We start from the raw sequence: 12812 nt of genomic DNA on the forward strand, positions 1-12812 counted from the left end.
ATCTACAACGTGACATAACCACGCTCAAGAAATGGGCAGTGACATGGCAAATGAGGTTCAACGTAGATGAGTGTAAGGTGATGCATGTCGATAACAAAAATCTCATACACGAATACAGGATGTCAGGGGTGGTTCTTGGAGAGACCCCCCCAGGAAAGATACTTGGGAGTACTGGTCGACAAGTCAATGAAGCTGTCCGCGCAATGCGCGGCAGCAGTGAAAAGGGCGAACAGAATGCTAGGAATGATTAAGAAGGGGATCACGAACAGATCGGAGAAGGTTATCATGCCGCTGTATCGGCCATGGTGCACCCTCACCTGGAGTACTGCATCCAGCACTGGTCGCCGTATATGAAGAAGGACACGGTACTACTCGAAAGGGTCCAGAGAAGAGCGACTAAAATGGTTAAGGGGCTGGAGGAGTTGCCGTACAGTAAGAGATTAGAGAAACTGGCCCTCTTCTCCCTTGAAAAGAGGAGACTAATAGCTATTAGAAGCGCCATTTTTTCAATGCACTTTTATGTCACAGTGTGTTAACGTTATAATTATAGCCCGATGTATAAATCCTGGGACATGCTAAATGGGGCTAAAGCGGCAGTTTGTATACACCAGTTGACACAAAGCTAAAGCTGAAAGATAAGTGTTTTTTGCTTACAATCTTTAATGCTGGTTGTGGTCTTACAACGATATGAAAAGACATTAATTTTCCTCATATTGAACATTATTTTGAAGTATTAACCGCTAATATTGGTTGGAGATATAAATTGTGTTTTCTATGATGCTATTTGCACAACTTTTCAAAAAAATTCATAAAAGAAAAAATAAATGTTTGAGTAGTAAAGATTAAATTTATTAAATTGACTAAGTCACCTTTAACACATGAAGGTTTTGGATCAATGAAAGATACCCATGCCATAATTCCATATTGAAAAATGCAACTATGATCCTTGGAGTGGCAATTCTGAGATTCTTTCCTTCATTTAATTAACTTAATCTCCTTTTTGATTAACCCTATGTGGATCCAGAAAAGGGAGGAGAGATTGAGATATCCAGGTTTTGCTCCCATTGCTCTCAATGAAAGTAAAACCCAGATGTCTCAATTTGTCCTCCTTTTTCTGGAGCTATATGGTAACCCTATCCAGGAATAGATGCAGGACCCTGGTTAGGGTCAGGGTTAGGGCCTAGGCCATTTTCAGGGATTCTAAAAGCCAGCGATGGAACCCAGGCCTTTTGTCACTGTCCCAGAAACCTTAGCAGCCAGGAATAGAAAACAAGATCCCTCCCACTGTCCCTGAGACTCTACCGGCTGGAGATATGTTCTTTAGACCTTAAATCCCAAATAGTTATGTTGGTCAGATGTTGCTTTTTTAATTTGAGGTTAATTAAACAACTAAAATCTGATAAAGAAAAGGCTGAATTGCTTAACAAATATTTCTGTTCTGTGTTCATGGCTGAAGCACCGGGAGTGGGACCACAGAAGACAAATATGAATAGGGATGTAGGAGTAGTAGATCTTTATCAATTTTCAGAAGGTTGTGTTCATGAGGAGCTAGTTAAAATTAAGGTAGACAAAGTAATGGGGCTGGATGGTGTACATCCGAGGGTGTTGAAGGAACTTAGGGATGTTCTTGTGGCTCTGCTGACAGACCTTTTCAATGCTTCTCTAGAGTCGGGAATAGTAGCGGAGGACTGGAGAAGGGTGGATGTGGTCCCTCTCCACAAAAGTGGAAGTAAAGAAGAAGTAGGGAATTACAGGCCAGTATGTCTGACTTCTGTGGTAAGCAAATTAATGGAAATGCTTTTAAAACAGAGAATGGTGAAGTTTCTGGAATCTGGTGGATTACAGGACCAGAGGCAACATGGATTCACTAGAGGTAGCTCTTGTCAGACAAATCTGATCAATTTCTTTGACTTGGTGACCAGAGAATTGGGTAGAGGAAGTGCACTAGATGTAGTGTATTTAGATTTTAGCAAAGCCTTTGACAGTATTCCACACAGATGTCTAATAAATAAACTGAGTGCCCTTGGGAAGGGCCCCAAAGTGACAGGCTGGGTGAAAAACTGGTTGAGTGGAAGACGACAGAGGGTAGTGATCAATAGAGATTGCTCTGAGGAAAGGGATGTTACCAGTGATATGCCTCGGAGTTCTGTTCTTGGGCCTGATCTTTTTAACATTTTTATAATGAAGGGCTGACAGGTAAGTTTTGCCTCTTTTCAGATGATACCAAAATCTGCAATAGAGTAGACACCCAAGATTGTGTGAATAACATGAAGAACACCTGCTGAAGCTTGAAGAATGGTCTGAAAATTGGCAGCGAAAATTTAATGCTAATAAATGCAAAGTCAAGCATTTCGGCTACAAAAACCCAAAGGAATGGTACAGTTTAGGGCGTGAAGAACTTATGTGCACGACAACAGAGAGGAACTTGTGTATGATTGTATGTGATGATCTTAAGGTGGCCAAACAAGTTGAAAAGGTGACAGAGAAAGCTAGAAGGATGCTAGGTTGCATAGGAAGAGGTATAAGAAAAATGAGATATTGGTTCTCCTGTAGAAGATTCTGGTGAGACCTCATTTAGAATATTGTGTATAATTTTGGAGGCCGCACCTTCAAAAAGATATAAAAAGGATGGAGTTGGTCCAGAGAAAGGCTACTAAAATGTGTGTGGTCTTCGAGATAAGGCGTATGGGGACAGACTTAAAGATCTCAATCTGTATGCTTTGGAGGAAAGGTGGGAAAGGGGAGATATGATAGAGACATTTAAATATATACATGGTGTAAATGCACATGAGACATATCTCTTTCATTTGAAAGGAAGCTCTGGAATGAGAGGACATTGAATGAAGTTAAGAGGTGATAAGCTATTGAGTAATCCAAGGAAATACTTTTTTACAGAAAGGGTGGTAGATGCATGGAACAGTCTCCCAGAAGAGGTGGTAGAGACAGAGACTGTGTCTGAATTGAAAAGGGCCTGGGATAGGCACATGGAATCTCTCGGAGAGAGAAAGTAATAATGGTATCTTGGTGTATCTTGGTTTTGGTTTCTTGGCATGATCTCCCTTTTTTTGTTTTAAATTTTAATTTTGTCACAAATTCTGGGCCTCAGATAAGAGAAGAGGGGTATAGGGTTGTAGGATCAATCTGTCTTTTTTAGAGACCTTGCTTCATTCTATGCAATAATGATCCTTTTTCAGATACTAGCTAGCTTGCCTGATCTTTAAGAATCCAGATCCTTGGACGGTTTGTTTGGAGAGGATATGAAGAGGTCTGTTACTGTTCACTGGCAAATACGTTGGAGGGGGGGGGGGGAGGAGGAGGAATAGGAGGGAAGACCTGTGATATCCTCTTTAAAAAGTTTGTTTGACTACAGATTCTGGGCTTTCAGAACATGTGTTGCACGTAGCTTGTACGCTGTGTTTAATGTTTTGATGTTTACTGTTCTGTGCTTACTGACTGTCATCAATAAAAATTGTTTGAATATAAAAAACTATTGAAAATGTATCTGCTTTCATTTAAGGAAAGATTTCTATTTGTAAGTTTCAAGTTTCAAGTTTATTAAATTATTTGATTAAACGCTTTTCAGGATACAAAGCGTTTTACAAAGAAATAAAATTGGATTTCTTAAATCACAAATACATCGTTAATAAAAATAATAACTTTAAAATTAAAAAACGAACTGGGATAACAAACACATGGAACAGTAGGAAAGGAGGGAAAAGAAAAAATACAATAAAAAAAAAAAAAAAAATGTGTTAATCAAATTAGGTTAGAACATAAGGATGATGTGAGAAAAGAATTTGCAAACTTGAAAATCTAAAAAAAAGGGGATATATAATCGGAGTTTAATACAAAATGATGAGATTGGAATCAACCGGAAAATAAACTTTTAGTTAAAGGCTTCTTTAAAAAGAAAACACTTTAAACTATTTTTGAATTTTTTCAAATCTTGTTCAAGTCTTAAATAAAGAGGGAGTGAGTTCCAAATGGTAGGGGCTGTAACCGAAAAAATCAGGTCACGGCGAGTACCGATGATTTTTAAAGAGGGAACAGGCAATAGATGGATGTGGGCAAGAAATATCATGAAGACTCAACTTTTATGTAATGTTATGGAAACCGTCTAGATATAGATGGTATATAAATTTTAAAAATAAATAAATAACAAATTGGTCACCTCCTTTCTCTTCTGTTTACTTTTCTTTTTCTGATAATTGATATTCTCTAAACTATTATTATGCATGTTAGGAAAGGAAGTCTTGTATTTCTTTGTCTACAATGTTCCTCTACTTTCCTCATGGCTAGAAGGAAATGTTTCCGTACCTCTGATTCACACATGAAGGACTTCTTAGCCATTCTATCCAGGAGCTCCTCTTGTGCACAGCTGAGAGGCCAGTCAAGGAAGAGTAGCCATCTGGACTCTTGGATATACCACTAGTGCCACTCATTTGTTATCACAATCTCTGCTCTTTCTTTCAACTTGAATACTGCATACAAATCACCATCAGAATGTCGTAAATAATTATCCTTCAGGCTTCTTCAAATTTGGTAGAAAAATATTCACCAACTTGGAAAGGATCTTTGCTTGTGCAGTTTTGAAATAATGTTTCTTTGTCCAGAGGTATTATTATTATTATTATTATTATTAAGTACCATTGCACTCTATCATTAAGGAATTGGGAGACCCATTTTCAGTGCAGGTTGCACCCAAAAAGGTAGATACCCAGTACCAAAAGGCTCTTGGATTTGAGCTGTCCCAGCTTCCTCTCCACTCTTTAGTGGTAGAATCCACTCTCAAGCAAGCCAAGAGTACTAGGATTCATGGCTCCCCCAGGCAGAGATGACAGGACCTTGGATTGGATAGAGGGGAAGATGTTTAAGGCTAATTTCCCACATCCAGTCCCTACCAGCTCTACATGAGCATGTACTTGCAGTTTCTGGTACACAATATATAATTTTTGGCTGACACTCTTCCAGAGCAGCAGAGTCAAGAACTTTATCAGCTGGCCAAGAAACAGCTGCACTATAGGAAATATATGGCTAGGAATGCTTATGATACTTTTGACTTTGCTTCTAGATTTTCCAGAATGGGGACAGGGATGCATAGACTCTCTTATGGCTTTGTGTCTCTGATCTGAATCTAGAAGTGCAAAAGAGGCATGTGGACATACCCTGCCATGGAGACAATTTATTTGGGGACAAATTGGAGGAGGTGGCTGATCTCATTAAGAAGCATACAGACACAATCCAGTCCCTGTCTCGGCAGCCTGCAAGCCCAGGCTACATTGACTATATATATTCCATGCATAAAAAAAGAGGAAGAATGACCAAACGGCAATTGGCTTGGTTAACAAGTGGAAGAAGGATATGACTGAAAATAATTGTAAACAGCACAAGTCAAATGCAAGGCACTAATAAAGAAGGCAAAGAAAGACCTTGAAAAGAAGATTGCACTGGAAGCAAAAACACACAGTAAAACTTTTTTAGGTATATTAAGAAGAAGCCAGGAAGAGAACCGGTTGGAGCGCTAGATGACTAAGGGATAAAACAGGCTCTCAGGGAAGACAAGGCCATAGCGGAGAGATTAATTTAATTCTGTGCTTCAGTCTTCACGGAGGAAGATGTGGGGGAGTTAGTGCCAGAAACAGCATTCAATTCTGATGAATCAGAGAAACTCAAACAAATCTCTGTAACACTGGAAGATGTAATGGGTAAATTTAACAAACTAAACAATAGCAAATCACCTGGACCAGATTGTATACATCCCAAAGTGCTGAGAGAATTAAAAAAATGAAGTTGCAGAGCTTAAGGTGGCCAAACAGGTTGAAAAGGTGATGGTGAAACCTAGAAGGATGCTAGGTTGCAAAGGGAGAGGTATGGCCAGTAGGAAAAAGGAGATCACATCTTCAAAAAGATATAAAAAGGATTGAGTTGGTCCTGAGGAAGGCTACTAGAATGGTGTGTGGTCTTCATCATACCTGCTACCATTCTTCATCAACAGACTAAGATGGGACCTGGGCGTGGGAGAGCACTCTGCCCCTCCCCAGCAACAAAAGCTTAACCACTTCTTTCTTCACTTCTTCTGACCCTGCAGCCCTCTTCCATTGACAGACTGAAAGGGACAGGGGCGTGGGAGAGCACTCCACCCCTCCTCACCACCACTGGTTGCTGAACCAGTTAGAAGGCTCAGCGACTCAACCTTGAACCTTCCTGCCCCTCCTGAGCCTGCTACCATCCTCCATCGACGGACCAAGATGGGACCCGGGCGTGGGAAAGCACTCCACCCCTCCCCAGCAACAAAAGCTTGACCACTTCTTCACATCTTCTGACCCTGCAACCCTCTTCCATCGACAGACCGAAATGGGACTCGGACGTGGGAGAGCACTCCACCCCTCCCCACCACTAATAGTGACTGAGCCAGTTGGAAAGCTCAGCGACTCAATTTCGAACCTCCTGCCTCTCCTGACCCTATCACCTTCTCTCATTGACTGGCCAAGATGGGACTTGGGCATGGGAGAGCACTCCGCCCCTCCCCAGCAACACAAGTTTGAACACTTCTTGTCTTCTCTTGACCTTGCAACCCCTTCCATCGACAGACCGAGATGGGACTTGGGCATTGGAGAGCACTCCACCCATCCCTACCACCACTAGCTACTGAGCACCACTAGTTGCTGAGCCAGTTGAAGACTTCACGACTCAATTTTGATCCTTCCTGCCTCTCCTGACCCAGCCACCTCTCTCATCGACTAACCGAAACGGGACTCGGGCGTGGGAGAACACTCTGCCCCTCCCCACCACTGCCGGTCACTGAGCCAGTTGGAAGGCCCAGCAACTCAATTTTGAACACTTCTGGCCCTCTCCTGACCTGGCAGCCCTATCCTATCGACAGACTGAAATGAGACTCAAGCGTGAAAAATTCTCCACCCCTCCCCACCGTCGCTTGTTGCCGAGTCTTCTCCGAACCCTGCAACCCTCTTCCATCGACAGACCAAGATGAAACTCAGACGCTGGAGAGCACTCCTCCTCTACCCACCACTACAATGGTCGCCACACTTAAGCACCACCACGAGAACCACACCACCAAAATATCCTCAAGCAATCCTACTGATAACCCTGCTCCTAACTGACTGGAAAGCAACTGCAAACATCTCTCCAATACCAATTATAGCAAATTCCAAGGGAATTACCCAACCAACCTGGCATCTCACAATAGACAGAAACTCAAACTATCAGTTTTACACACACCAACCCGCCCCACAATTAACAAGAAGAAAACTGACAAACCCATACAAGACCAAAAACAACCCCATCAAAGATCACTCATATACCCGAAAACAACTCACAACATACCAATAAACTACACCACTCTCAAGTGCGCATATGTGAACATCAGAGCCATAGGCCCCAAAACAGAACGTATAAAAAACTGGATAGAAGAAAACCTAGACTGCCTTTTCCTCACAGAGACATGTCTTACCTCCGACTCGGGCCCCAGAATAACCAAAGTTTGCCCAAAAAGCCACAAATTAACAATGGTCTGCAGAGAAAATAAAAGGGGATGAGGAATTGCCATCATAGCCAAAAACACCATAAACCTAAAAATACAAGACAAAATAACCAACCCATACATGGATTTACTAGCCTGTCAACTTTCAAGCACATCTCTTAAAGGAACACTAACATGCATACTCTGCTACATAACCCCAAGTAACTGGAACACAGCTAAACCAATATTTGAAGAATTTATATATCAAAACTCACTAACGACAACCTACAACCTAATTTTAGGAGACCTCAACCTCCACCTTGAAAACCAATCCTGTAAACATGTAGAAACCTATCATCTCGAGGCCTTAACATAAAATCCTAGATCCTCAAACCACACACGAAAAAGTTCACCAACTCGACATCGCAGCCTACATGTCCCAACAACCCACACAACCAGAGATCCAAACGTCAAACGGAAAATGGAACTGATCCCTTTGGTCTGATCACTACACATACTCCTTCGAAATCAATTGGACCAATAACAAAAGCATTCCAATTACTCAACAAACAACTTACTACTCACGCAAACATATCGATCTCACCACATTCTGGACAAAAGCAGACACTATAATCCAATACTACACACCCAAAGACTTCATCTCACAATGGAATCATCTAAGTACTGCAACCCTGGATGAACTAGCCCCAGAAAAACCCAAAACCAAAATCCACAGAAAATCAGACAAGTGGTTCGACAACGAACTACTCCAACTCAAAAGACAATGCAGACAACTAGAAAGAAAATGGAGAAAAAACAGCCAAGAATCCACAAAAACAGCATGGAGAATAATGAACCAAAAATATAAACAAAAACTAAAAGAAAAAAGAAAGACATACTACTCAAAGCAAATAGGAGAAGGACCCCAAGACACAAAAAAGCTATTCCAGCTACTAAAAGATCTTAGACACCACTCCCTACCTAGCCACCCTACCTAGCAACAACTCCCCCCTCCCTCAGCCACCCTCTTAGCCACACATTTCAAAAACAAAATCGCAAGCATCAGAGCCACGTTCAATGGAATCCCCACTCACATAGAAAAGACCTCAGTCGCAGCAGACCAGAACCAGTCGCAGCAGACAGAACCTGGTCCCATTTCTCATCCATACAATGGTCAGACTTCAACAATCTATATAATAAATACAGCCACGCAGCCTGTGACCATAACCACCACACCCCATACCTACTGAAAGCTTCAAGTACACTATTCCGCTCCCTACTTCTACAATGGATACAATCTTTACTCATAGAGGGTCATTTCCCACAAGAACTCAGCGAAATCATCATAACTCCGATACTAAAAGACCCCTAACTCCGATACTAAAAGACCCCAAAGGAGCAACGGACCAACCATCCAACTACAGACCCATAGCCTCAGTCCCACTGTACGTCAAGCTGATGGAAGGCCTCGTAGCCAAAACCTTAACCTCATACCTAGAAAACCACAACTTACTCCACCCCACACAGTCTGGCTTCAGAGCAAACTACAGCACTGAGACCCTATTAGGAACACTAATGGACACTGCCAGACAACACCTCTGTACAGGCAAGAAAATCCTGCTCATACAACTAGACCTCTCTGCAGCCTTCGACCTGGTAGACCATGACATCTTCCTACAAACACTAGATTCCATAGGAATCTCAGGCAAGGTACTCTCATGGTTTAAAGGCTTCCTACAATCCAGAACCTACAGGGTTAAAACAAAACAAGAAAAATCAGAACCATGGATCAACCCCTGCAGAGTTCCCCAGGGATTACACCTATCTCCCACACTATTCAATATATACATAGTCTCCCGCAGCTCCTACCTAGACAAATATGGCATAACCTCATACAGCTATGCAGATGACATCACTATTCTCCTCCCCTTTGACCACCTAGAACCCACCATGACAGGCACAATACACAGAACACTTGAAACAGTAGCAACTGCTGCACACTGGGTGGAAGGTTTCATCGTATTGTCTACTATGACACCTAGATCCTTTTCTTGGGCGCTAACCTCCAAGGTGGACCCTAGCATTCAATAACTAATCTAGATTATTCTTCCCAATGTGCATCACTTTGCATTTGTCCACATTAAATTTCATCTGCCACTTGGACGCCCAGTCTTCCAATTTCCTAAGGTCCGCCTGCAATTTTTCACAATCCACATGCGTTTTAACAACTTTGAACAGTGTAGTGTCATCTGCAAATTTAATCACCTCACTCATCATTCCAATTTCTAGATCATTTATAAATAAGTTAAATAGCACTGGTCCCAGTACAGACCCCTGTGGCACTCCACTGTTTACTCTCCTCCATTGAGAAAAATGACCATTTAACCCTACCCTCTGTTTTCTATCCAATAACCAATTCCTAATCCACAACTGAACTTTGCCACCTATCCCATGATACTTTCATTTTCTCAGGAGCCTGTCATGAGGAACTTTATCATAAGAACATAAGAGTTGCCGCTGCTGGGTCAGATTGGTGGTCCATCTTGCCTAGCAGTCTGCTCATGCGGCGGCCCCCAGGTCAAAACCAGTGCTCTAAATGAGTCCAGCCTCACCTGCGTACATCCCAGTTTAGCAGGAACTTGTCCAGCTTAGTCTTGAAACCCTGGAGGGTGTTTTCCCCTACAACAGACTCTGGAAGATTGCTCCAGCTCTCCACCACTCTCTGGCTGAAGAAGAACTTCCTTACGTTTGTAAGGAATCTATCCCCTTTCAATTTTAGAGAGTTCCTTCTCGTTCTCCCTACCTTGGAGAGTGTGAGCAGTCTGTCTTTATCTATTAAGTCTATTACCTTCAGTATTTTGAATGTTTCGATCATGACTCCTCTTTTCAAGGGAGAAGAAGCCCAGTTTCTCCAATCTCTCACTGTATGGCAACTCCTCCAGCCCCTTAACCATTTTAGTTGCTCTTCTCTGGACCCTTTCGAGTAGTACTGTGTCCTTCTTCATGTACGACAACCAGTGCTGGACACAGTACTCCAGGTAAGGGCGCACCATGGCCCGGTTCGTGATCCCCTTCTTTATCATTCATAGCATTCTGTTTCCCCGTTTTGCCACCGCCACACATTGTGCAGACAGCTTCATCGACTTGTTGATCAGAATGCCCAAGTCTCTTTCCTGGGAGGTCTCTCCAAGTAATGCCCTGGACATCCTGTATTCGTGCATGAGATATTTGTTACTGACATGCATCACTTTGCATTTATCCACATTGAACTTCATTTGCCATGTGAATGCCCATTTCTCGAGCTTGATTATGTTACTTTGTAGATCTTCGCAATCCCTCTGCGTTTTCGTATCGTCCACAAATTTAATCACCTCACTCATCGTACCAATGTCCAGATTGTTTATAAAGATGTTGAAGAGCACGGGTCCAAACACTGAGCCCTGCGGCACCCCGCTGCTGACATTCTTCCAGTCCGAGTATTATCCATTTACTACCATTCTCTGTTTCCTATGCTCCAGCCAGTTTTTAATCCACGTATTTCACCCTCAATTCCATGGCTTGCAATTTTATCAAAAGCTTTCTGAAAATCTAGATAGACTATATCAACTGGCTCACCTTTATCCACATGTTTATTCACACCTTCAAAGAAGTCAAGCAAATTTGTGAGGCAAGATCTCCCTCGGCTAATCCCATGTTGACTTGTCTCATTAAATCATGTTTGTCTGTGTTCCACAATTTTATTTTTTATAATTGTTTCTACCATTTTGCCCGGCACCGAAGTGAGGCTTACTAGTCTGTAATTTCCCAGATCTCCCCTGGAGGCCTTTTTAAAAATTGTGGTAACATTGGCCACCCTCCAATCTTCAGGTACTACAGTCGATTTTAGCAACAGGTTACAGATCACTAACATCGGGTCAGGAATTTCATGTTTGAGGGGCGTGGCCTGATCGCCGCGGAGACTACACGTATATAGTGACAGCTCCTCATATCCGCACCTAATAACAATCAGAATCGTGCTTTTAATTTTTACAGTTTTTGTTTTGTCGGATATATTTCGCTGCCGAAATCGACTTACAGCCTCTGAAACTAACAAAAACTGAAAGAAAAGCGGCCCGTATTCAATCGCGCTGCCTAGCAACAAGAGGCCCGGTCATGTGATGCAGCTGATTTGAAAAAAACGACCGCTTCTGAATTTTCTAACCCACGGCCTCCACACGCCTTCCCAGATAAAACACATAAATTTGCCCAGACCATCTCTGCTCCCTCTGGGGTTTTCGCAGTATTTGTGTGTGAAGCCTCCGATTAGTATCAGGCACGCCAGTAAGATCGGCGAAAACGCCGAAACACAACTCTACCTGCACCGTCCTTAAAAAGTCCTGGATCATGGCGAGGTCGTAGGTGCGCCGGCGGTGCGAAATCTTAGCTTTCAATAAGCAAAATCGGCGAAACCGGCACATAGGGGGGAAAAAAAAAAGAAAAAAGAAAGAAAATCTCTTCAGCGCTGCTGCTCAAGAGTAAGAGGCCTGAGGTCACAAGTGTTCCTGAAGCTCTCTAGCCTGCCTAACGAATAAACTTTAACTTTATTTGAACTGTTTCTGCTTCACCTGTGGGTCTCTCTCGACGGCTGTGTATATGTGGGGCCATTTAAAAGTGCGCATCAGACAGGAATGCCGGTAAGATCGGCGAAAACGCCTAAACATAAATCAGCCTGCCCTGTGCTCAAAATGGCGGCGTCACCGATTCCCGCTCTAACATCAACACACTGGGGTGAATGGGCCCAGGAAATTTCGAAAATGGTCACCGCGGCCCTGGAAGATAAACTTCTTAAATTACAGGCGGCTGTAGACTGTATTAATGATCGATTTGAAGCACATGCTGGTCGTATTGCAGCAGTGGAGCAGAGGGTGTCTGAAGATGAAGATGCAGCATTGCAAGTTCGCGAAAAAGTGATTGCTTTGCAGAATCAAGTGGCAGCATTGACAATACGTTTGGATAATCAGGAGAACCGTCAACGCCGCAATAATCTACGAGTTGTGGGACTACCTGAATTTCGTGCTGACCAAGATCTCTACCACTTTTTTCAGATCTGGCTCCCAAAAAAACTTGGTCTGGTGACCCCAGAGACTGGATTTTTATGTGAACGGGCACACCGCTTGGGCCAACGTATGGAGGATAACAACCGCTCGCGAGCAGCAATTGCTAGATATATAAACTGGAAAGACAAAGAGCTCATCATGCAAGGCATTCAGAAATATGGTCGACTTGAATATGAAGGTCAAAAACTGCTATTATTTAATGACTATTCCTTACATGTATCCACTCTTCGCAAAGC

The 12812-nt window shown here is 42.7% G+C and overlaps 1 protein-coding gene across 4 annotated transcripts in view; it reads right to left on the reverse strand.

Moving 5' to 3' along the window:
* Positions 1-12812, reverse strand: part of SPEG (striated muscle enriched protein kinase) — a 543710-nt gene that overhangs the window by 207038 nt on the left and 323860 nt on the right. For all 4 annotated transcript variants that reach the window (XM_033947131.1, XM_033947130.1, XM_033947129.1 and 1 more), the window contains one exon: positions 4318-4378. In XM_033947131.1, the coding sequence (XP_033803022.1) occupies positions 4318-4378 (61 nt within the window). The remainder of the gene's footprint in view (positions 1-4317; positions 4379-12812) is intronic.

Source organism: Geotrypetes seraphini, chromosome 5 (genome assembly GCF_902459505.1).
Source record: "Geotrypetes seraphini chromosome 5, aGeoSer1.1, whole genome shotgun sequence".
NCBI classification, from domain to species: Eukaryota; Metazoa; Chordata; class Amphibia; order Gymnophiona; family Dermophiidae; genus Geotrypetes; species Geotrypetes seraphini.